The sequence below is a fragment of the Notolepis coatsorum genome, assembly GCF_963971535.1.
Source record: "Notolepis coatsorum genome assembly, chromosome: 2".
NCBI classification, from domain to species: Eukaryota; Metazoa; Chordata; class Actinopteri; order Aulopiformes; family Paralepididae; genus Notolepis; species Notolepis coatsorum.
Genome location: NC_140166.1, coordinates 71,513,734 through 71,540,693, shown reverse-complemented (window position 1 = coordinate 71,540,693; position 26,960 = coordinate 71,513,734). Strand labels below are relative to the sequence as shown.

Genomic DNA, 26,960 nt, shown 5'->3' with positions numbered 1-26,960 from the left:
ACAGGGGGAAACGCATTCAATCTGCAGAACAAGCCTCTTGAAATGTGTCATTTCTTTATGCAGCAGAGAATATATTTCTACTACAAAGTATTAAAATCCTTAGCCGTTCTTGTGTTTATAGACATCTGGTAAAAATCGATTGTCCATCAGCCTTACAAATCAGAGAGAATGAAACTCCGATGGACACTACTTTATTAAGAAAGCAACAGTTGAATAAATGTCAGATGGTAAGGCGCATGACTCAATTGTCATGACAAAGATTTGTTAAAGGGGCACTTCACCAAAAAACAATGTCAAGTCAAGTACATTTTATTTGTATAGCACATTTTAAGCAACAGCAGTTGACAAAGTGCGGAACATAAAAATCAAGGTACAATACTTAAAAACCATATCAAGCTATTTAAAACATACATTAAAACTAAGCGGATACTCTGTACAAGGGATTTAGAAAGCCAGGCTGAAAACATGTGTTTTTAGCAGCGATTTAAAAGTGACTGGGCAGACCTAATATTTACAGGTAGACTGAATGCAGATTTATTTTGCACATAATCTCACACAACTCTCAAAACTCGTTTGCACACATGCATTTAGTTATTGAGGGTAAATTAGTTTGAATATGGCCACCAGTGATGTCATCGGGGTCATCATCACCTGACCCATGATACAGAAAGAAAGATTGATTAGAATAATTTTGAAAGGAAAAGATTATTCAAAAAGAGACCAAGTAACATGATGGACACATATTATTGGACATGTAGATTTTTATTCAAATGTTACATATCAACATTCATTTGGGGAATTTTCTGTTAGATTAGCATATATTTCAGACAAAAAAGAGCCCGCTTGGGCACTTTGTTTACATTTTCTGTGTTTGGTCTATGGGTGGGCATAGGGGAGTTGTTGCTACTGCTGGCCGCACATCAGACGAAAGCAAAGAAAGCAAACAATACCAAACTTTTGGATGCTGTTTGACACCATTACAGATTCTACCTTTTAGTACATTTGGAAATCAATTTTGATAATCTTAACTGCTGGCCTGAGATCAGATCTCAGCTGAAGGGACGCAGAATGCACAGGCTCTGAAACCAGCCTCCTCATTTCTGACTCATGAGTTTGTCAGTCAAATAGCTTTGCAGACTCTTTGGTGGAAGACCGTTTAGGCCCAGGGCATAGAGATGCATTAAGAGTGAGCACCAATCTACACAATACAGCCAAAGCACTCTCACTGCTACCCTGCCATTAGAGGCAAATTTGAATTTCTACCCAGAAGACACTGATTCTTCCATATTGGAGATTCAGTGGTGGCTGGATGAGTTATTTTTTTCCGTAGCCGCATTTTGCGGAGACGCTCTCTGATTGGCCACTGACTGACGCTCTCTGATTGGCCACTGACATGTTTGCCCAATCGCGTGACGAGCTGTGTCTTTGCCCATTTCCGGGTCTAACGGCAGCAAACGACCTAAGTAACGCCTAGTTTATCACTGGTTAAGCTTACTTTCGAAGTTGGTTATGGTTAGAGTTTGGAATCAGGGCTGGCGTTCTATCGCCCTGCTCTAAGACAAACTCTAACCTTAACCAACTTCGAAAGAGTGCCTAAGCTTAACCGGTGTAGAAACAGGCGTCACACGATTGGGCACACATGTCACATGAAGTGGCCAATCAGAGAGCGTCTCCGGAAAATGCGGCTACGGAAAAAAATAAGGCTGGCTGGATCATTACTGCCACTTAGTGGAAACTGGAAAGAGTGATTGGAATCTGTAACCTCATTAGAGAATAAATTAGAGCCTCTAGGTGGCAGTAGACAGTACACATGTTGTAGAAGATCATCTGACCCACATGGCGTCAGGCCACGAGGAACGGGATTTGTTCAGAAGTACTCATTCTATGCACCATTGCACCTGTATGGTCCAGGATATTTCTGCAGTCATGTGGCGTTGGCTTCATTGGATCAATTAAGATTCTGGACAGAGATCATATCACATGACCAGCCGTCCAAGAAACAATGTCTGAGGAAATGAGATGCCGAGTTGTGACATAAGCATTGCTATTATAGTTCAGCCACAAGCAAAACCAAAAGTGGACAGAAACACATATTTGGCAGAATTCTGTAGAAAATCGTAGTCATCTAAAAAGTCATAGTTTGCGTGTTCTTAATCATTTACTTTGTTACTGCTAGTGTTTCTACCCACTGACTGCAAGCAGGTCAAATGCAAAGTCACATTTCCCTAAGAACTTACCTATAGTTTCCACGGAGCACACAAACAGGACATACTGTACTGGTAGCGTCTATGCGAATACCAACGCAGTTGTGCGATTTGCGAATCTGATTGGCCACTGACGTTTCTGGTCATGTGACATGTTTGCCCAATCGCGTGACGAGCTGTGTCTTTGCCCATTTCCGCGTCGAACAGCCTGCAAACTACCTGGCGTTCTATCGCCATGCTCTAAGACAAACTCTAACCTTAACCAACTTCGAAAGAGTGCCTAGGCTTAACTGTCGGTCGAAAGAACTTGCCGTCACACGATTGGTGAAACGTCAGTGGCCAATCAGATTTGCAAAACGCACAACTGCGTTGGTATTAGAATATAGGCGTACTGGTATGGTAATCCTTTTCAGACGAATTCCGTTGGTAGGTGGAACAGCTTTGGCCCAAGGTATTAAGTTTGAGTTTGTTATTTATTTATTTTTTAACCAGGGTCAGTGCACATTAATCAACATCTTCAGTTTCCACATCAATGTAAATGTGGCCAGAATTTGCTAATGAGCTCTGTTTCATCATGTCTTTATGGTGTGGGAGGAAACCTACGCGAACACAGGGAGAACATGCAAACTCCACACAGACCTCGCTGGGGTTCGAACCCAGGACTTTCTTGCCGTGAGGCAGCAGTGCTAGCCACTGTGCCGCCCTAATAGCAAACACTGCAACAGGAGGTAAACGTGGCTCCGTTTTAGAACGTTTATGTTGTCATGTTACAAAGAGTCTATATAATATATTGGATTCATATGTCTGAGCTGAAGTCTTGCTTCCAGATGAACTCTGGGCAGTAGCGGTCGTCATGGTTACAGCTGTTGGCACAGGTGTAGACAGCCAGTGTCCCCCAGTCAATACTAACTCCTGTGGAGTCCACACGCAGACTGTTTAACAGCTGGGGCATCACCTGGAGAGAGAGAGAGAGATAGAGATGTATATACCATAGAAAGAGTTCTTCTATATTCTAGCTCCTGTTTGGTGCACAGACCGGGTGCTGTGGCATCACCTAGATCAGGGGTCAGCAACCTTTACTATCAAAAGAGCCACTTTTCCCCCCTCCCACGAAATAAAATGCTCAGGGAGCCGCACAACCTATTTACCCTTAAAATGAAGATAACAGTGTATAACGTTTTATATATCCCCAAGCATACCCCACATTTAGCATAAAACGCCTGACAATTGCATACCCAAAGTAATTTGCGATTTATTATACTTTATACTTATAGCACACAGTTTGTTGCATTAATGGAATTATAAAGCAACAAAAAGAAAAAAAATCTTTTTATTGCTGTTTTTACCTGTTATAACAAAGGAAAACCTCAAACTCTTATGAAGAGGAGAAAAAATACTGTCTGTGTAGACCTATTTTTAAATAAACCACAAAAGAGGAGACAAAACACTGGTGTCTGTAGACTGACTTTGAAATAAAACCCTGAACTATTCAGGTATAGTCCTTCCCTTATTTGTGGAACATTTATAAAATAAAAAGTAGTCCACTTTGAAAAAAGACTACCATGTGTAGACCTACTTTGAAATAAAACACAGAAAAGGAGAAAAAACACTGGCATCTGTAGACCTACTTTGAAATAAATCCCTGAACTATGCAGCTCTATTTGAGTCCTTCCCTTATTTGTGGAAAATCTATAAAATAAAAAGTAAATTTTTCGTTGTTCGCAAATTTCGCACCACATATCAGGCATACAGGTAAGCCTGCATCGTTAGTCGTGAAAGCAAATTAATCTGTCCACGCTGAATTAAACCCTCTATTTTCTTCAGACTTTCCTTTTTTTTGGATTTATCCATGGTTAGCTTACTGGGGGTCGGAAACTCAAGATTAGCCACTTGTAGTACGTGGTGCAGTGGGCAAGGCGCTCACCACGAATACTGGAGACGCTGGGTTCGCCTGTTCGAGCCCAGCGCTCCACATTGCTTTCAGTTTAGCTGGTCGTCCGTACGAATACACATTGGCAGTATTAGGGGGTGGGAAACTGATGGGTGGGGATCGGGCGTTGTGGACAGCGACTCCTACAGGTCGGTTGGTGCGCCTGCGCAGTAGAATCAGGAAGCGATGGGGGCGGCGCCCCTCCAAAGCGCAGACCCCTGACGCTGAAAGATTGCGCCGCACAGGTGAAAAGATGCGACTGCTGTTACCTCGAGTATCGGAGGGGACTCGTGCTATGTATGACTTAGTCCACATTGCAGCCGGCTTGTGGGAGGCAAGAAACAGCGTTCGAGACAGGGGAGGGTTGAATTGGATGATACGAAATTGGGATGGGAGAAAAATAGAAAAATGGGAGAAAAAGTGGATAAAAAAAAAGATTAGCCACTTGCAGACGGCAGGGAGAGGCGCGGGGTGTGACGTACTGTTTTAGTTGATGAAATATCTTTTCATTTCAGTGTCACAGTATGACATCGATCTCCAAAATAAGAGAACAAAAAAGAAATTAATTCTTTTTTTATTAAAAAAAATATATATTTTGGCCAGGGAGCCGCAGCTGATTGGCTAAAGAGCCGCATGCGGCTCCGGAGACGCAGGTTGCCCGACCCCTGACCTAGATACACAAGCATTCATAGGACATTACTTGATAGGTCATTTTAGAAACATAGAGTGGATTCACTGCAAGATCAACATTGTCTTGCTGCTGCTATGTGGTGGAGATATGCTTTTGAAAGGACACTTATCCAAAGTGCCTTATAGCTAGTGGTCGAATTAAAAATTGGGTCGATGTTGGCCGTTTTCCGCAGTTGACCACTACCAGGCATTTACCCTACAATAATAGCCTGTTTAATAGTGAGGTCTGACAAAAAGACACACAGAGACAGAGACACACACACACACACACACACACACACACACTTCGTATGCTGCCACAGGTAGAGTCCACACAGACTTGGGACACAGAGGCAACACAATGAGGAAACACTGAGCTGGTGCAGTAAACACAACAGCACTCAATGTGACAACGCAGTAGTCAAGACTTGTCTGGAGTCTAGTGAAGAGGAGGGGAGCAGGGATGAAGGAGAGTACATGACAGGGAAAAGGAAGGAAGGGAGAAGAGACGAGTACAACAGAACCGTCTGCCGTTACCTGGAACTCAAAGGTCCGCTTAGCGCCACATGTGCATTGTGGGATGTGGTGATCGGAGGGCACGTGTTGGGAGGAGACCCAGAGAGGTGAGCCACCTCGACAGTAACGCAGCACCTGCAGAGAACATCAGTGTTGTTATAGAAACAGGTAAGCAGAGAGAAAGTACAACAGAACAGCACTGTGTTGTTATAGAAACAGGCAGGCAGAGAGAAAGTACAACAGAGAACAGCACTGTGTTGTTATAGAAACAGGTAGGCCGAGAGAAAGTACAACAGAGAACAGCACTGTGTTGTTATAGAAACAGGTAGGCCGAGAGAAAGTACAACAGAGAACAGCACTGTGTTGTTATTGAAACAGGTAGGCAGAGAGAAAGTACAACAGAGAACAGCACTGTGTTGTTATAGAAACAGGTAGGCAGAGAGAAAGTACAACAGAGAACAGCACTGTGTTGTTATAGAAACAGGTAGGCAGAGAGAAAGTACAACAGAGAACAGCACTGTGTTGTTATAGAAACAGGTAGGCAGAGAGAAAGTACAACAGAGAACAGCACTGTGTTGTTATAGAAACAGGTAAGCAGAGAGAAAGTACAACAGAGAACAGCACTGTGTTGTTATAGAAACAGGCAGGCAGAGAGAAAGTACAACAGAACAGCACTGTGTTGTTATAGAAACAGGCAGGCAGAGAGAAAGTACAACAGAGAACAGCACTGTGTTGTTATAGAAACAGGTAGAGAACATTACTTCCGTTCTTTTTTGTATTTCTGTCAAAAAGTCAAAAATATGTAATATCTTTTTCATACTAGTACACGTTCTAGTATATTAACTGTGTTAAAAGTATATTTCTACATTCTACCCATAAGTACTTTATACATTTTGCTATGTCTTTTTGGTACTTTCATGTACTAATGTTTAGTGTAATAGTCATTCGTATGCTAGTGTAGTCTAAGTATACTTTTTTAAATATGATGTTTACCAAACTTAAGTTGTACTTTAGTAAACTTATTAAAAGTGGACTATTTTGGTGAGCATAAGTAACCAGAAATACATCTAGATCATTTCAGTATATTTAAGCACATCTGAAGGACAACCTTGAATAATCTAAGTACAACGTAAGGGGTTTAAATGATCTCAACTTTAGTACACTTTCTGAATATATATATAACGTACACAAAGTATGCCTTTAGGAAAATATACTTAGGTATACTTTTCCTTCATAAGTAGAGAGGCCATTAACCAATGTCATAAGTAGAGAGGCTCCCATTCAACATTATGTCATAAGTAGAGAGGCTACCATTCAACATTATCTCATAAGTAGAGAGGCTACCATTCAACATGATGTCATAAGTAGAGAGGCTCCCATTCAACATGATGTCATAAGTAGAGAGGCTACCATTCAACATGATGTCATAAGTAGAGAGGCTACCATTCAACATTATGTCATAAGTAGAGAGGCTCCCATTCAACATTATGTCATAAGTAGAGAGGCTACCATTCAACATGATGTCATAAGTAGAGAGGCTACCATTCAACATTATCTCATAAGTAGAGAGGCTACCATTCAACATGATGTCATAAGTAGAGAGGCTCCCATTCAACATGATGTCATAAGTAGAGAGGCTACCATTCAACATGATGTCATAAGTAGAGAGGCTACCATTCAACATTATGTCATAAGTAGAGAGGCTCCCATTCAACATTATGTCATAAGTAGAGAGGCTACCATTCAACATGATGTCATAAGTAGAGAGGCTACCATTCAACATTATCTCATAAGTAGAGAGGCTACCATTCAACATGATGTCATAAGTAGAGAGGCTCCCATTCAACATGATGTCATAAGTAGAGAGGCTACCATTCAACATGATGTCATAAGTAGAGAGGCTACCATTCAACAAGATGTTATAAGTAGAGAGGCTACCATTCAACATGATGTCATAAGTAGAGAGGCTACCATTCAACATTATGTCATAAGTAGAGAGGCTCCCATTCAACATTATGTCATAAGTAGAGAGGCTACCATTCAACATGATGTCATAAGTAGAGAGGCTCCCATTCAACATTATCTCATAAGTAGAGAGGCTACCATTCAACATGATGTCATAAGTAGAGAGGCTACCATTCAACATGATGTCATAAGTAGAGAGGCTACCATTCAACATGATGTCATAAGTAGAGAGGCTACCATTCAACATGATGTCATAAGTAGTAGTTGAACTCACAATGCTGTGAATCCACGTTGTGTGCCTTAGGCAGGGGTGCGTTGGTCATGGGACGGGGTTGCATGCCGAGCAACCGGCTCTGTGAGGAGAAGCACGTGCACGCACATGCACACAGGAATGCACTGCACTCGACTGATGCGCCAACTCGCCAAGTACCCACCTGTGACCTGGCTACTTTGCATAACAATAGCTCAGGTCGTCAGGTGTGTTTAAATACGTCCTCAGATACATTCATTCACACAACTTCTGAATGAAATGTGTTACATTCCATTCCTAGAGGCAATTAGGCATTGTCTTGAGTCTGTGCGCACGTGAGGGAACATTTATGCGCACGCGCCCGGGAGCGTGCGTGCACGTGGCGTCATTAAAACACAGTGCAACCAGCTATGAAATCATCAACGCACCCCTGGCCTTAGGCCACTAAGCCACAGATCAACCTCTGGCTCCATTATGAATAGAACAAAGGGATAGTTCTGATTTATGGAACCCTAGCCCTATTTGCCATTCACAAACGATGTTGTCGATCTGTAGAGTCCTTCCTCAGCATAATCCACGCTATTCCTCATACTAGCCCTGGATAGTTGGCCACAAACCAATGCAAAGCCAATGGGGTCATGCTCCTGTCTGTACAAGCTGACTGAAGACAAGTGAAATCTACTTTGTGTGCGCTGTGATGTAGAGTTCAGCTGGCTTCAGTCTTCGACAACGTAGTTGGAAAGTAGCAAATAGGGCGTGAAATCTACTTTGTGTGCGCTGTGATGTAGAGTTCAGCTGGCTTCAGTCTTCGACAACGAAGTAGCAAATAGGGCTAGGGTTCCAAAAATCTGAACTATCCCTTTAAGTAACTTTGACTATGCTTTGAATGGATGCAATTTCCTTTATCTGTTCCATTATGTGTTGTGTCACCTGGTGTGGCTCAGCAGCAATCCTCTTTTTAAACTTCTGGAAGACCTTGTTGTCTTCAGTCTCATGCGTTGCCATGTCCTCCAGGTCCGTCTCCGTCAGACCTAGTGGGGAGAAGATGAGACAGGTGAAAAGTACAGCCATGTGTCCTTCTCCTGGTGTCCTTGTTCTACTGCCCTTGTTCTTTTACTGATGCATTCTTAAAGCTGCAGTAGGCAACTTTGGATACTTTGAACTTTGCCCATAGCACGGGCAACAAATGTTTTCCACTTCCCAGAGGTACCTGCAGCTTTAACCTCTTAAGTCCTAGCCATATTTTCAGAATATTAGCCTAAAGGTACATACCCAAGTAAATGGAAGATTGCTCCACTTCTACAAAGTCCATTTGCATGTTCTTGGTATCTAGGGACATCTATCTAGGGACATCCATGGACAGGGATTAAAGCAAAAAGAAATCTCCTGACTGACATTTTTTTCAGGCCAAGTCATATTCTTATTTTAACCTCCACTGTATTTCTTTTTAATAGCGTTGGCGTTTTAAGGGAGCCTACTTGTTTCGGTTTCGTCGATAATCCAATGTACAGTTACCCCCCCACCCCGCCTACCCAACCCTTCCCTCCCCAACCACCTCCAATGTACAGTCCCCCCCCCCTCCACCCAACCTCCTCCAATGTACAGTTTCTTCGTCAAATGTATATGCTCTCTTTTTTAGACTCTTATTGTATCACAAACAATACTGTATTTGTAAATCTGGTACGTCATAAATGTATAGATGTAGCAGTATTATCTATCTGTATGTCATGTATGTCATATTATGTTATGATGAATTGAAAATGGGGGACCCTGATGTAAACGAGAGGAAAGTCTTTCTCTGGTCTGCAACCCCTTGACAATTGTGTGTATTGAGCTGTACTGTATTGTACCCATTCTGCAATCTGTTATAACAATCAATCAATATTTAACCGATTGCAGAATGGGTACAATACAGTATGGCTCAATACACACAATTGTTAAGGGGATGCAGACCAGAGAAAGACGTTTGTCTTGTTTACATCATCAGGGTCCCCCATTTTCAATTCATAGTGACATTTATGACATGCATGACATTGACATCATGACATTTATGGCATAGGGACATACTACAGGTATATAGTACCGTTACATTTGTGACATATACGATATGCAAATATACAGTAATGTTACCCATAGATCCTGACAGAGATTATACATATGATGGGGAGGAGACTGTACATTAGGAGGGGGTGGGTGGGTGGGAGAAAATATACAGTACCGTTACCCATAGATCCTAACAGAGATTATATACATATGGGGAGGAGACTGTACATTAGGAGGGGGTGGTGGTAGAAAAAAGATACATACGGTGGGGAGAGAATATATACGGTGGGGAGGAGACTGTCTACAGATACACCTGTGTGATGTTGCTACGGAGTTAAGCTAATAAACGTATACTCACAACCACAGCAGGGGACTCACATATTGTACTGTGAAGTAACACGACAATGACAAACGTGTTGTTTCTGTTTTTATTTTTGACATCGTTGCGGCACATGGAACAAGTTAACAACTCACCACTACAGCCCCCAGTAGCGCTGCCTAGCCAGTCTCTTCAAACGTCCTCTCCTCTCGAAACTTTTTGTTGGATCACCGCTGATCCTTTTCATCTGAGAAACCCGCGGTGGGTTCTCTTTTTAGTGGCCGGCTTACTCCTTCCATTTAACCGACGCTATTAAGCTAACGTTAGCTAATCGGTATATAGCAGCGAGTGCAAGCAGCGTGGTGGCTGTGAGTGACGTCGGTAAACAAGCAGAGTTGACGCGTGAGGCTGCAAAAAAGGCGACTCATAAAACCAAAACACACCGCAGTTTTTAATTATTTTACATGACTATTTTGTTACCCTGCCATGTGGCGGACAAACTTCTCAGACCTCGCAATTGTCACTCGCCCAATAGCCTGCAGCTGCAACCGCGGAGCGAGCCTCCGGAGTGAGCAGCGTAATCCTGTCTCTCTAGTCGCTAAGTGATGATGACTGCTAGGTGCGATAGGAAAAAAAAGCCCTTTTTCATATTTGGCGCCTCTGATTGGCTCAATTTTGTTTCAATCTGTATGCATCTACAAATCATATTATACCAGGTAGCCAATTCCGTCAGAATGCGAATCAAATGGACGGATCTCCCCAATCAAATTGACGGAAATCCGTCTGGAGACGGAACGCTTTAATGCATGTCTATGGACCTCTGGGAATGTATTCCCAGTGTTGGAAATATTATGTCTGCTTGAGTAAATTGTAATGAAAAGGAGAATATTAATTTTATTTTTTTTTCATCTTTGATGGTGAATAACACCCACGTTAACATTGACCAAAAGTGAAGAATTGCCACTGAGCTGATTCAGCACCTTCTTCAGATCAAGTATACTAAAAATCGAAGCAAATGAATAAAGGGCAGATGATTTACAGGTTTTTTTGTAGATACAGTACAGAATTTTGCCATCCGGACACATGCAATTAGAAATATGAATATAGAATATAGAATATCAGGCCTATAAATTACCGTATTATGACCAAGTCATACATCTATGGATCGGGCAGAGTTAAATCTGGATTTAGTACCACCAGGCGCCCGTTACAGGGCAGCAAAGACTGTGAATGAAATCTACTGTAAGTACAGTTACTTTTGTATACTTTTTTTTCTAGACGTTCACAAAAAGGTAAAGAAACAATATACGTTGTATTTTATGGCAATAACATTCAGGTTTGTTCAACCCGTGAGATATAATCACGAAAATCTCATCCGAATAATTATGTGAAAAAGGGTTGGACTTCCGTTGTTGGCAGCTGGTGTGAGCTGGGTAGTGTCGTTTTATGAAATGTCTACGTCCATCGAAAGCCCTGGGTCTCCTCTTTCTTACTACAACAATGTCATGAGTGCTTCTTCTTCTCGTGTCTAAATCTCGTCCGTTTTCCAGTGCAATGCTGAGATTTTTATAAGCTCATATTTCGCTAATAGGGATGTCCGATATTATCGGCCGACATTGGCATTAAAATGTGATATCGGAAAATATCGGTATCGGTTTAAAAAAATAATATATATATATATATATATATATATTTTTTTTTACATTTCTATAACCTTTATTTACCAAGGCAAGCAAGTAAGAACAAATTCTGAGGGGGGGGAGGGAACCCTGCATATATCGGTATCGGTGAAAAAGCCGATATCGAGCATCCCTAAAATCATTGGTAAACAAACGTAGTGCCGAAAATATACACTTTGACTGCTGTTTCGATAGAGTTAGGGTCTTTACTCTTGGCTACATTTGAAAAAGAAACGCAACATTACTTGATACGGACTGTATTGATCTATTTATGACGTGACATAAATCTCCTACCGGTACCGGGCCGATCAGGCCCACAAGAATCAGCCAATCAGATGGGTTTGGCCTGTCAGGTGGTGTTCCCGGGGTTTCACTGCGGCACTGCCAAACGGTTAACCCTTTCACTGCGACAATACACAGAATGTTAACCCTTTCACTGCCACTCCATCCATTCCAATAGTCATTCAGTTCAGTCTAATCATAAACCACTTGCACCAGTGTTCTGGCTTTTGAAATGATTATAAGATGACATTATTAACGTTTATTAGCAATGCTAGTAGAAGTCACTGAGGTTTTTCACAATTTGGAAGGTACTTTGTGTGATTTCTCTGAGGAATTGTGAAAAACCCAAATCACAAAATCAGCAACTTGCTGGTGATGCTTTTAGCTTTTAGCTGCAACGCGTTAATTTTTTGCTCATAATAAATAACAAGATTATTGATCTGTGAGTGCCAGTATTCAGTTTGTTCAGGTATAAACAAAGCCTTACTGTCTGCTAAAGAGGGACAATCACTACTGGTCTGTCCACTCCTCTCCTCCACTTCCTCTCCTTTGTACCCAGTCTCCTCCTCCTCCTCCTCTTCTTCTTTTCCCTCCTCCGCCTCTGGCTCAGTGACCAGCTCAGACTCAGGGAATAAGAACGTAGAGTCTGTGACACCTGAAGACTCTACCAAGAGAGATGCAGTAAAAACATTAGTCTTTCTCAAAAACACTCAATTATCTTTTAGGTCGTATTTAAAAAAAAAAGAAAAAAATCAGACATTTTCCTAAAATGTGTTGCGATTTATCTTTTCTTTATTTTCATGTCATGATTTTTTTGTTATGAGCTCACAAATGAAGGAAAACACTGCAATGCGATGCCGTTTAATAATAATGTAGATAATGAATAGGGTTGGGCATCGTTTGGATTTGAACGATTCCGTTTCCGATTCTCCATTTCGACTCCTGTTCTAAACGTTTTTCATACTATTCACATTGTCAGTTGACTTGATACAGTTTCATTTGGTTGCTGTACTGTAACTAGGGTATTAATTAACCCTAAAAAAAATTAGATTTTAAGAATCGAAATGCAAATATGTTACTTCCGGTTCCTATTAGAACCGGTTATCGGTGCCCAACCCTAATAATGAACGTAGTAACATTTCCTCTCAGCCGTCTCGGGCAGCTCAACTCATTGGCCCAGAGTCCACCTCACCTTGGCCTCCACACTCCTTCTTGTGCGTGTGTTTCCAGTGGATGGTCTGGTGGTGTTTGCTGCAGTAGGTGACAGCGTGGCAGCGGGAGCAGGCCTTGTGCCCGGGGCAGCCGCACACCTGACACAACTTCACCCCGGAGACAGGCAGCACGCTGGGGTCCGGCTCGGGGCCACCGGGGGGTCCGTCCTCTGGAGCACAATTACGAGGAAGTTCAATGACTACAACTCATATGAATGATTTTGCCAAAAGGACTAGATGGGAATGTCACCCATTTTAAGAAATCACATAGGGTCTTCCTTTGCCCCCAGGATAGTTGAGTCACTCTGTCCTGAAGCTAGAAATCAGAGAGAGAACCCTCCCATCTCAAATCTGTGATGTCTGCTGGATGGAAAATCTGGGGCTGCTGCTCCATAGACACTGAATGGAGCACTGACTTTGTGGAGCCCTAGCATATTAAAAAAGGAACATGCCAACATTATGGAAAATGTGCTTACCGTCTTCTCCAGAGTCGGACAAGAAGATAGTTACCAATTTCCTCTCTGTCCGTTAGGCTAGCTTGCAGCTCCCTTTGGTTTCTGGCCTTAGGAGAGTGATGCATGTTCACAAATACTGTAACTGACTCGACTGTCCTGGAGCACAGGAAGAACATATATGAATTCTTAAAATAGATAACATTCTCCTTAAGAGTAAAGCAAATATCTGCCGCCATTGTTAATATACAATACGAACCGGGTGGAGGGTCATAGGGGTAGAACTCATTCTTCCTGGGCAGCTGGCTCCTGAACACTAATATGGGAGAGAAAACAAAAGACTTAACGTGGTAGGGGTGGAGCTGGACTCTCTAGCGGTTGGGTCAGAGAGGAGTCGTCTTGCTAAGCTCAATGGCATCATGGACAACCCCTCCCACCCACTACACACGGACACATAGAAGGAGCACATTCAGTGTTAGAAGCACAAATCCGCTTCAAGGCCCTCGACCTAGCATACCGTGCGGCAAAGGGAACTGCTCCCGCCTACCTCCGGTCAATGGTCTCTAACTACACACCCTCAAGACCCCTACGCTCTGCATCTTCTGGCCGCCTCAGACCCACTCCTATCCAAGCTCCGGGAGGGTCATCAAAGAGAAGTCGCCTATTCTCAGTCCTTGCCCCACAATGGTGGAATGAACTACCGACCCCAGTTAGGACAGCCGAATCACGTCCAATCTTTCGCCGTCGACTAAAGACGCACTTCTTCAACCATTATCTGAAAAAAAAATAAAATAAAAAAATCTAACCCTAACTAACCGTACTGTCATGCACTTGTCCTAATAAACTAACCTACACTGTAGCACTCAACACTTTGATAAACATTGTTGCTCAGCTGATAGAGTTGTGCCCTTCCTGATGGCTTGTCGTACAGAACTTGTAAGTCGCTTTGGATAAAAGCGTTAGCTAAATGACTAAATGTAAATGTAAATGTAAAAGACTCCCAAGATGCAACAATGAACGGCACAGGAAGTCCTTCATTCCGAAAGCCATCAGACTTTATAAGGCATCACTGTGCCTCTCTGCATCACTGAGCACAGGGTGGTGACAGTACAGTTTAGCATAATCTTCCTGGACCTTTACTTTTAAATCGACACTTTACAATTTGACACTTATTACTGTACATTTTACTGTATATTTCTGGCTGTATATTTTATATTTTAGAATGCATATACATACCAGAATGTATATCCCGGACCATATTTTATTCTTTATTCTTATTCGTGACTTTTGTTTTGACTACCTAAATGTTTACTGGCAATCACCCTGGAAGGAAGGAGAACTACCAACAATGCCCTCCCTCCCCCAATGCCTAGACACTCAAACACCACTTCTTTTGTAAGAGCAGGACAGCTCCCAGGTCCCAGCAAAGCCATCTGCAAGAGTGGAGGCAACCCTCCTGGACACTGCCCGGGATTGGAGAATGCAGGTTGACTTGGACCAGAAACTAATCTTTCCGCCTGAGATCATTACAACTAACCTCAGGCCGGACCTGGTCTTGTGGTCAACCTCCCATAAGTCTGTATTCATTGTGGAACTAACTGTACCATGGGAGGCTGCAGTTGGTGAAGCATATGAACGTAAACGACTGAAGTACTCCGACATAGCAGCCGAGGCAGAACAACGCGGCTGGCGTGCCCAGGTGCTTCCGGTGGAGGTTGGTTCTAGAGGATTTGTTGCCATGTCCACAACCAAGCTTCTTAAGGGGATGGGAGTGCGAGGACAGGCATTCCGACAAGCTGTCAAAACACTGTCAGAGGCTGCCGAACGAAGCAGCAGATGGCTATGGATTAAGAGAAAGGACCCCAATTGGGCTGCAAAATGACCATCGAGGGGTAAAAGCAGAGGGGGGCACACCTGGGACGCCAGGTGTTGCCGTTGAGCCCTTCGGAGGTGTCGTGGGCCTGTCAACGAAACACCAATGAAGGAGGGTGCCCACCTGAAGACCCCAGTGAAGCTTTTACCACTACCCCATTCAAAAAAGTGCTGATTATCTAAGGGATTGTAATATCTAGTCCTATAAGCTCAACTGTGAGCGATCTGTAGTGCTGAATTTCCCTCTGGATAAATAAAGGATTTCTTATTCTTTCTATTCCATTAAGAGGACCGGATAGCAGTCTTTGTTCCTGTCGATTCACCACTGCCATTGGCTTCCAGTGTATCTGAAAATGTGTCTTACACACCACGTAAACTGAAGAAAGACACCACATTTGACTGAAATGCCACACTCTACATTACAGGGGTGGCCAACCCACATGCGGCTCCTCAATCCATAAAAAAAAAAAAATAGAACAAATTTAAATGGCACATTTGCATGTTCTTGGTATCTGATTCTAGCTACATCTATGGATCTCAGGGAATGTATTCCCAGTGTCAGAAATATTGTGTCCGTTACTAGGCTTGAGTAAATTGTAATGAACCAAAGGAGAATATCAATATCAAGAAGGTTTTGTAGATCCAGTACTGAATTCTGCCATCCAGACACATGCAATTTGAAATATGATTATAGAATATCAGGCCTATAAATGACCTTAATATGGCCAAGTCGCACATATATGGATCGGGCCAAATCTCCCCTTTCCAATGGCAGAGTTCAATCTGGATTTAGTATCACCAGGTGTGATTCACAAACCGTGAATGAAATCTACTGTAAGTACAGTTACTTTTTTTAAATGTAGATTTCTCCACCATTTTTCATCAGATTGCAACGCTGTTTTTTGCTAGACGTTCACGGAAAGGTAGAGGAACTAACTGCGTTCTGTTTTATGGCAATAATGTTCAGGTTTGTGGGAGATAATCCCGAGAAATAAAAAAGTGAATCCAGAAGTCAGATGATTGACAGGGGTTGGTGTGAGCTGGGTAGTGTAGTTTTTCGGAATTCAAAAGCCCTGGGTCTCTTCCTTCAAAAGACTACTCACTTTTGCCTGTGCCACTTCCTCTCGTCAATATGTGCCGGTTTCCGACTCAATGCCCCGAGATTTCTATAATCTTATATTTCACTAATAACAGTTAAAATCATTGGTAAACAAACGTAATGCTGAAAATATACACGTTGACTGCTGTTTTGACAGGGTTAGGGTCTTTACTCTTGGCTACATTTGAAAAGAAAACACAATGCAACATTAATTCATACATTCTGTAGAGATGGATTTATGGCGTGATGTCATTTGCGGTCCAGTACCGGACCGCTCAGGCTTAAGAGGTTAAAGTTTAACCCTGCGAGGCCCAAATAAAAAAGACATTAGCAACTTCAGAGGCCAGAGGGTGGGACCTATAAACACATGAAGGGTGCCATGACTGAAAAAAAGTTTGAGAAACGCTGGTATATATGGTGTGGCTCTTTGTGGTACCACAGTAATTTTTGTGGCTCTTAGTCTCTGACTGGTTGGCCACCCCTGCTCTACAAGCTAGGCTACAAGATGGATACATTTCCTACCTCATAATCTCTGCAATGTCCATTTTCACAGTTTTCTTTGCTCTTGCAATGTTTACCTCCTATCTGTGTTAAGTTTCCCTTTCAGTTTTGTTAAAGTTGTAATGAGTCTGACCTCCTTTGGGCAGTTAGCTTGTTAGATCTTGTTAGAAGATTGTGTGTAAACCAATCAAATTGAAGAACAAGGGCATGTTTACTCGCATCCAGTGCACTCTTTTAGTTTTCTACGTCACCCCTGTGCTCGTGGCATGCATGTGCGTCCTCGTGCACGTGCCAGAAAAACGTGTGATATACAATTTACAATTGAGGGGCCCCTTTCCTCCTACTGTGCTCTACAGCGCCAATTTCAGCAACTAGTGGCCAGAAACTCCATTCGATAACATTAGCTCATATCAGATCACTGAAGATGGGATGGGATTACACTTGAACAGAAAAGATCTACCAGAAAACGTTGACATTCCCTGTGATTTCTCCTTAGAAGAGAGGAAGATCATGATTATGTTAAAGGACATGCCAACATTTTGGGAAATTAGCTTACCGTCTTCTCCAGAGAGAGACAAGAAGATAGATACCAGTTTCCTCTCTGTGCATTCAGTAGAAAGCTATCTGGCTGCATGTTAGCCTAGCTTAGCACAATGAATGGAAGCAGACATGGCCGGTTAGCCTTCGGGAGAGGTGTTGGACAATGCCTAGGCTAAGCTAGGCTAACATGCAGCCAGATAGCTTTCTACTGAACACACACAGAGAGGAAACTGGTATCTATCTTCTTGTCTCTCTCTCTGGCAAATTTCCCAAAATGTTGGTGTGTTCCTTTAAGGGAGGGACAGAGCGGGAAGAAAATGAGAGAAAACCAGGGGAAAGAAAGTGGACATAATACCAATATCACAAAGACTATACCAAGAACAGCAAGGATCCTGTCTGGTACCTTTCACACAGTGGCTGTCGTTGCGTATGAAGCAGTCTGGCGTCTTGCAGCAGAAGAGGAACAGAGTCCTGTGAAAGCTTGTGTCCAGGCCGAGGGCCGGAGCGTACACCTGCAGCAAGGAGCTAGAGTCACTAGTGAGCACATCATTAACCAGGCACTGGATCCAGCCCCCTGCATCGCACATGTCTACCCTTTTCCAAATGCCATAATTCAATTAAACTAATTCATGATGAGGCCCCAAATTGTTGCATATTATTTTTAACAATTATAAGTTAGGTTAGGTGTGTAATTGTTACAATAATGTTTAGGCGGGATCTAATATGACACAAAAGGTACAATATATATATATATATATAAACGGTAGATCCTGAAAGGAGAGCAAAGCTTTTCCCACTTCTTTTTGGTGGTGTTCCCAGTCCCACACTGTTTATTTATGTGTATCCCACTGTAGTGTATACTGTTTAACATGTTGATGAAAATGTTGATATGAAGCTTTTGTCCTGCTCTTTTATAATGTCCACCAGTGTGATATTGTGTATTATGGGGTGACACACATCTACAATGTGGTATTACATGGTGTTACCCTGAAGAAATTATCAACACAGCAGGTAACTGCAAGGGAGGTACAGTTATTCTATAGGTGTAAATATAGACATGTTGAACTAGACATGTTGAGTTATTATTGCAAATCTTATTAAAGGTGTAATCTGTAATGCCCTCTATGGGGGGGAGAGGTCCACTTGGTACTGCACCTTGTTTACATTTGTTTTTGTTTTGGTCTGATGTGTGGGGACTTGGAGTTGAGTGGGGATAGGGGAGTGGTTGCTATTGCTGGCCACAACTCAGGCTCTGCTAAGAGAGATCTGGAGAGATTCATCATATAAGTTATTAACTACAACCCACACACACACCAGACAATACCACTCTGTAAACAATTCTATGGGGATTTATTATTTATAGATATTTCAGAACAGTTTCAATAAACTACAAACACCGATGAATAAAATGTTTCAATAATAATAATAACCTGCAAGAGGAAGGCCATGGGCAATCGGCATATCTCGCACTCCAAGCCGGCGGCCAGAGAAGGCACGTCCCGCAGGCTCAGCCACGCCGGTCTCCCCCCGACCTTACTGGGGAACTGCGAGCTCCGGAGCTGCCACGGCTCGGCGTCTTCCAGGAATCCCAGTAATAATTCTCTCTTTTCTGTTGTTGACGCGTCGTTTTTATTCTTGGCCATTTTTAAGAGTAGGGCTATATATACAAATATCTAATATCCTATCAGTCTCATATATTTACTCTGCTCTCTGTACTACTCTGAAATACGCCCGGAAGAAACAAAGTAATTTAGGTGATGTTTCCACATCTCTGTTTTTTAGATTTTAGATTACATTAAAATGTAGCTAGTAGTATTAGCCTTGTAGTATACTAGTAATGCAATAGACTAAATTATTATTTTTTCCCCCTCCTGTTTATTTTTATCAGATGTTTTTCTTCCCTTTTTGAAGTATTATATAATTTCGGGAGGAAGCCCACGGAAAGTGACGTGAAACACTGCAGACCACTGATTGGTCAGAAGAGAGGATCGCCACAATGTCATAATTGCGCGACACGGTGGACAGGCAGCCCGACGCTGCACGCGTAAACACAAACCCGCCATTTATTTTTTAAATAGCCTCGCTACTACCAGAAAACTGTTGTTGCTACAATTTAAACTATTATATTTATTCACTACTGTACGACGTTCCTCGATTAAATGACAACCCGCGAAATCACTCCGTGGTCATTTGAGGAGGAGGTGCAGACGTTCCTCGGTTTGATTGCCGAGAAGATCCAACGAAAGCTAGATATAGTGACTGTTGCGCGGAATGAGAAAGTTTAGCGGGAAAAAATATCTAAACGGATGGCCGAACACACGGCTACCAAAGGTCTTTCCAACAATGCAGGGAAAAGTTGAAACAACTTAACTCTTCGGAGTTGTGGGATATTTTCAATGTTTTAGCTCATTTTGATTTAAATTGTATAATTCCCATTTTAAAAATGATTACGAATCTATTAACTTAAGGACCTCAACGACGGCCGGCGTGGCTCGAATAAAAAGAGCTGGAAGTGGTTCGACCAGATGGACTCAATATATGGCCATAGACCTGCGAGCAATCCGAGGGAGTGGGCCATCGACAACACGGCTGCGGCTCTGTTGGAGTCTCTGGTGGAGGATGGTAACTGGTAAGTAGTTATATTTGTTACGTTAACTCTGTACTCTGCTTGAAAGCTTCGTTTTCTTTAGTTGGCTGGCTATTGGAAAACACAAGCAGATGCTAGAGCACGTTTAGCCCCATCTGTAACCTCACCCATCGCTATAAAAAAAATAGTGGAAAAAAATCTAATCTACGAATTCCAATCTGGCTTCAGAAGATCCCACTCCACTGACGCATGCCTTCTCTATTTGAACGACCACATCAAACAAGAGGTGGACGCGGGCAAATACTGTGGAATGGTCATGCTGGACCTACAAAAGGCCTTCGACACTGTCAATCACTCCATTCTGATTAGCTTTTTGATAGTCTATCAGTGAGCTGGATACAATCCTACCTGGAGGGGAGAGAACAGATGGTGGAGGTAAACGGTACCCTATCCCCCCCCTCACAGTGAGCTGTGGTGTTCCACAAGGAAGCATACTAGGACCGCTACTGTTCCTAATTTATGCAAATGACATGTCGTCAGCTTGTGACTGCAACTTGTTCCTGTTTGCGGACGACTCAGCCCTGGCTGCTGGTCTCTGACAAGAACAAGTTACAGGTTGAAAAAACCCTCAGCTCGGAACTAGGTAAAATCTGCATATGGCTCGCTGATAAACTATCATTACACATGGGCAAAACAGAGTCCATTCTCTTCTGTTCAAATAAACTCAGCATCAGCAAGACCGACGGCTTCTCAGTTACAGTGGGTGACAATATTGTCACAAGGAAAGATGAAATTACCTACCTGGGTTCCATCCTAGAGGCTAATCTTTCCTGTGACAAAATGGAATCCAAAGTAATAAAAAAAAGTCGACCAGCGGTCAGTGAATACCACGATCACAACACCAGAGGGAGCTCCACAAATCATGTTAAACCCAGATTCGGCTCAAACAAGGGACTAAACACGTTTCGCAATTATGCCACATCAATGTGGAACGCCCTACCCAAAGCTGTAAAGGAATGTGAATCACTACCCACTTTCAAAAACACTCTCAAAGAACACCTACGGCAGACTGCAATTCGAAACTGGCCCCTACAAATGTCCTAACCCAGTTGTACAGTAAAGACCAAGTATGGCTTTGTCAGTATTCCAGTGTACAGTGTTCCCCCCCCCCAACCTCCAATGTACAGCCCCACCCAACCCCACCCCACCTACCCGACCTCCTCCAATGTACAGTTTCTATGTCAAATGTATATACACTCTTTTTCTGGACACTTTTTGTATCACAAACAGTGCTGTATTTGCAAATCTGGTATGTCATAAATATATAGATGTAGCAGTACTGTCTATTAGGGATGCCCCGATCACGTTTTTTGCCACCGATACCGATCACCGATCGTCGTGATCCATATCGGCCGATACCGATCCGATACCGATTGTTTGATTAAAAAGAAATTAAAAATTATTTTATATAAAAAGTTTTTTTTTTTCTTTTCTTTTTTTATAAAATATATATATTATATAATTAGACTTGTACTTGTATTATCTGCGACTGCGAGACATCGCCACCACGCAACAAGTCAAAATGCTCACTATCTGCAAACAGCTCCACTGTCTGTGTGTACTCTAGTAGCCCAGCTCAAAAGGATTCTCCGGCGCTGCAGCGGGACCCCATTGGTAACGTTAAGTGCTTTGGTCGTTTCACATTCAGCAAGCCCTCAGCTCGAATACGCATTAAATCAATGTTATAAGACATTGATATCAAGAGCTAGATCTGTAGCTACTGCTAGCCGGCTAGATGACGTTAAGACAGAACTTTAGTTCAATGGGACATTTCGTTTTGAACAGTAAACGAACGTCAGCTAACGCAAGCTAACTGAGGTATGAACATGAACTACTAGACTTTCTGGATCATTTGTTGATATCAGGAGCTATCGGTAGCTAGCCGGCTAAATACCGTTAGACAATGCCTACTAAACGTGAATAGTTGACTGGGTAATTTTGTTTAAACAGTAACGATAGCTAGGTAGCTAACGTTAGCGCAGGTCGAATGCAGTGCACTACAGACTCGAGCAGAGGAGCCGCACCTCTTTGTTTACAAACTCTACACGGGGGCGGGCGGGGCTAGGGAGGAGGAGCAGCGGCAGTTTGCAGGTCGTGTGTGTCTGAGACAGACAGCGAGTGAGAGCTTCGCTTGATCGGTTTCCGCTATCGGCGAATATGACTAATTATCGGAATTCACAGATTGCATATTTATACTGAGTATCGGCCGATAACGATCGGTGGCCGATCGATCGGGGCATCCCTACTGTCTATCTGTATGTCGTGTGTGTCATATGATGAATTGAAAATGGGGGACCCTGATGTAAACAAGACGAAAGTCTTTCTCTGGTCTGCATCTCCTTAACAATTGTATGTATTGAGCTGTACTGTACTGTACCCATTCTGCAATCTGTTAATAAACTTTTCAATCAATCAATCAATCCCCTTTCTAGCCAGGGGCTAGAATACGCAGTCACTTATTCGACCGTAGTAGCCAGGTTAATGTGCACCATCAAGCACTGCTTAAAGCGAGCGGTGGGTCCAAAATATATCGGATATAAATGTCAAGGGTACCCACCGTTGCATTAGGGTTTCACACACACACGCGGCAGGGTTTGAAAGCTCTGCGTTGCTAATAAACATTTTAAATAATTTTTATAAACTGGTCAACAACTGCTCAAAACGTCTGTATTTCCGTATTTGGCTGCCTGGTGCGCCTGCGCTGTGATCACCCAACGCCGGAAATAATGCAGTGTTGACCAGTTTATGAAAATTATTTAAAATGTTTATTAGCAACGCCAAGCTTTCAAACCCTGCCGCGTGTGTGTGTGAAACCCTAATGCAACGGTGGGTACATTTTGACATTTATATCTGATATTTTGGACCCACCGCTCGCTTTTAAGCAGTGCTTGATGGTGCACATTAACGTGGCTACTACGGTCGAATAAGTGACTGCGTATTCCAGCCCCTGGCTTGCATCGCAGTCACGAAAGGGGCTACCATCGCTATTGCTCCGGGATGTTTGTAGTAAAGACGCCGGTTTAAAATGATATGCCGGTGCAAATCGAGTATTTCGCCAGCCTGAACAGAATTTCCAATCTGAAAACACTGATTGGAAATTCGGTTAAATTTTTACAAGTCACTCAACAACAAACGCTGGAGACGCTGGGTTCGAGTCCAGCTCTCTGTGTTGCTATCAGCTTGGCTGGTCGTTCACACTAACACAATTGGCAGTGTTAGGGGTGGGAAAGCTGATTGGTGGGTCCTGGGCGTTGTGGACAGCGACCCCTACAGTTTGGTCGGGGCGCCTGCACAGCGAGGGTAGGATCTGGAGGGAGGTAGTGTGACCTTCCACATGTTACACTCTCCCGGTGAGAATCTGCGCTGCCAGGCTGGCTGCACATGCGTCGGAGGAAAGCATGTGACAGTCTCTGGCCTCCCGGACCAACAGTAGGGGGGGGTGCGCAACAACCAGGAAGGGCGTTGGGAATTGGCATAACGACTAACAGTGGGATGGGAGAAAAATCGGAAAAAAGGAGGGGAAAAAAAGATTAAAGCCTATTTTACTCTTAAACTTCGTGTTAAATCAACATGCAAACACACACGCTATATGCTGGTGTTATTTAACGTTACGTAACATTTTCTTGAGTTGTGGTTGCTGTTTCGTATTGTGTTGCAGTAGTTCATGTAATTAGCAAGTAATTTCTATCTTTTTGTTCAAGATCGCGATTCTATGGGCAGTTCAACGACCACAGAAGAAGCCCCGTTTGTACCGGAAAGATCGTCGGCACCGGCAACCTCCAAAGTCCTGTGCGTGGAATGTTGGAAGATGGCCAAGCGAACCAAGAAATGCAACTACACCGAGACTGAGGTGGATGTCCTCATCACAGAGGTGGATGCCAAGGCGGGGGTACTTTTTGGTTCCCTCAGCCTTGGCATAACAACCAAGAGGAAGAATGCTGCGTGGGAGGCAGTCACCGACGCTGTGAATTCCATTTCCCCGCAGCAGCGAACTGTTGCGGAGATAAAAAAAAAATGGTTTGATGTAAAGCTGATGGCTAAGAAGCGCCTGGCCGATTATAAGAAGAATGCCAGTGCGACTGGCGGGGGGCAGGTATGTCGTATGTCAATCATATATGATATATCTGTTTTGATGAATTGAAAATGGGGGACCCTGATGTAAACAAGACGAAAGTATTTATCTGGTCTGCATCCCCTTAACAATTGTGTGTATTGAGCTGTACTGTATTGTACCCATTCTGCAACCTGTTAATACAGTCTTTCAATCAATTCAATTCAGAGTCAGAGTGAGCTGTCCCCACTGGACATGCGAATTGCCAGCATCATCGGGAACGAGATGGTGGAAGGCATTCCACGCACCACCGACACCTACGATGTGGCTGGGCCATCCAGCCAACAGGTGGAAGGTAATAATATAATATACACTTCATTTGTATAGCACCTTTCATACAGGAATTGTCACATCAGTAAAGAAGACTGGCATAGAAATAACTTTGTCGTCAACGATTTTATTGAGGAACATGACAAGAATCTCTTCATTTATTTGAAACAATATTTAACCGTATGGTTTCGAACCTTTCTAGCAAATAAATAAAACGTTATTAAATTGCCTATTCATTCCACAGGCAACTCGGCTGAGTTGCTCTTGACCGTCGATCCCGTCGACACCCAGGAGGAGCAGGAGGCGTCCTGCAGCCGACCCCCTTCGGCGTGCAGGGGGCAGAGGGTCCACCCGGTCCTTACGGAGGCCGTGATGTCTAATCAGGAGACCACCAGAAGAAGAAGAAGAAGAACCATCACCCTCCTGAGCGATATGAGGGACGAGATGCGGCTCACACGCCAGACTATGGCTGAGTACCTGCCCCAGTTGGTCGCGGTCCTGTCGGGCATCGGCGACAGTCTCCAGAAAATCGCTGAAAAGGAGAAATAAAGAACCGTAACAGGGCTCTACAGTGCGACCATATTGCTCGCATATGCCCCTAAAAATAATTGTGTGCGAATCTCAAAAACCAATTACGCGCACGGTGTGCCAACTGCTGATGACAGCCTAAATCGTACTTTTTATTTTTCCACTGAGAATCCAGGGTTCCCACGGTACCTGGAAAACATTGAAAACATGGGATTAATTTGTTCATTTTCCAGGTATGGAAAGGCATGGAAACTGAGCAAAAGTGACCAATTACATGGAAATAGAAACAGTTGTCCTGGAAAATTTTATTGGATGATGTGTAATAAAATTTAACTATTGAGCACAGAATTAACATGAGTTTATAAAAACCCTTTACATGTGAACAGCTTTTACAGTAGATCGAAATGGATGATCCCATGTTGTAGAGCATGCTCTTGGCATCCTATATTGGATGTTGGAATTTGATGCAGGCAACTTGGTGAGCCAAGGGAGCCTTGGCATCTACAGTGAAACTTGAGTGAAACTTCTTATGCAAGTTTATCCTCAAATGTAAGTAGCTGTGTTTTAACTGTGTGGTAAACCTGGGTTTATCAACGTTAGTTAGTAAGCAGTGCAATCTTGCTAACTAGCTAGCCAACGTTAGCTCTCATAACGAGCCAGTTAGCCAGCGCCAGGTACAGTAGCTAGCCAACGTTAGCTCTCATAACGAGCCAGTTAGCCAGCGCCAGGTACAGTAGCTAGCCAACATTAGCTCTCATAACGAGCCAGTTAGCCAGCGCCAGGTACAGTAGCTAGCCAACGTTAGCTCTCATAACGAGCCAGTTAGCCAGCGCCAGGTACAGTAGCTACCAACGTTAGCTCTCATAACGAGCCAGTTAGCCAGCGCCAGGTACAGTAGCTAGCCAACATTAGCTCTCATAACGAGCCAGGAAGAGAAGAGTCCGCGAAGATGGAAGAGGAGGATGACAGAGGAAAAGGGAGAACAGTGGAGAGGACACAAGGGGAGGTGTGGAGAGAAGAGGACAGGATGAGATAGGAGAGGAGTGGAAGAGAGAACATATATCAATCCCAGTGCTCATGTGTTCCAGTTCAATAAATTGTTGTTCATCTACAGCTTGTTGCATTGATATTATCAATAAGACATAATCTCTAAGCATTTACAATGTAGACTTGACTGGCACATCTTTTAAATCAAGTAAGTAGTCAGGTGTCCTAGGGGGTTGTGTGTGTGAGGGGAGGGGGGCGCGGATGGGGGCGGAAAACTTCAGGGGCCTATAGATCATCACTTAATATGGTACCTGGAAAATCGGGAGGTAGTATGGAAAAAAAATTCAAGGCAAGCGTGGGAACCCTGGAATCGTTAAAAAACTACAAGTCCCACATTGCACTCAAGCCAACGGTCCAATCACAGTAGAGTGAAGTGACTGGTTTCATGGGAAATAAAGCAAATGACCAATCGGAAGCTCTCATTTTGCTTGTTTACTTCCTGAAACTCCGCCATTGCGATCAGGGCTCTCGTTTTCCGAGACACTAACTTATTATAGTCTCTCTCTTACCAATAGCAATAGATTTTAGAACACCTAGATTTATCGATAGCAATAGTAATATAACGTTAATGCAACAAAACGAATGCCTTGCTTTGTTAATCATAACGTTGATGCAGTAGCGTATGTCGGTGTGTTGGCTGTAACGGACATGACAATAACATAACGTGTACACATTACAATTGCGATAATCTATTCTAACATTTTCAAATCGATGCAGTTGAATTTCCCCCTTAGGATCGATGCATTGTTACACACCAAAGTCACTGGCCCACTGTGTATCTGTGTATAATAACTTGGCTAGCGTTATTAACAGCAGAGGTGGGCA

The 26,960-nt window shown here is 43.1% G+C and overlaps 2 protein-coding genes across 2 annotated transcripts; one reads left to right on the top strand and one right to left on the bottom strand.

The window, feature by feature from the left end:
• Positions 1-428: 428 nt before the first annotated feature.
• On the bottom strand, positions 429-19,437 carry pdcd2 (programmed cell death 2). The gene is made up of 8 exons (XM_084307449.1): positions 18,963-19,437; positions 17,936-18,044; positions 13,780-13,836; positions 13,050-13,238; positions 12,345-12,521; positions 8,465-8,565; positions 5,341-5,454; positions 429-3,159 (listed from the first exon to the last, which is right to left on the bottom strand). The coding sequence occupies exons 1-8, from the start codon at positions 19,173-19,175 to the stop codon at positions 3,001-3,003; spliced, it is 1,119 nt and encodes a 372-aa protein (XP_084163575.1). The 5' UTR covers positions 19,176-19,437; the 3' UTR covers positions 429-3,000.
• A 132-nt stretch (positions 19,438-19,569) lies between these two features.
• LOC311248971 (uncharacterized protein) lies at positions 19,570-26,289 on the top strand. Its single transcript, XM_084338218.1, has 4 exons — positions 19,570-20,161; positions 23,881-24,272; positions 24,459-24,585; positions 24,805-26,289. Exons 1-4 carry the CDS (start codon positions 20,071-20,073, stop codon positions 25,107-25,109), a joined length of 915 nt encoding a protein of 304 aa, XP_084194344.1. The 5' UTR covers positions 19,570-20,070; the 3' UTR covers positions 25,110-26,289.
• The last annotated feature ends 671 nt before the right edge of the window (positions 26,290-26,960 follow it).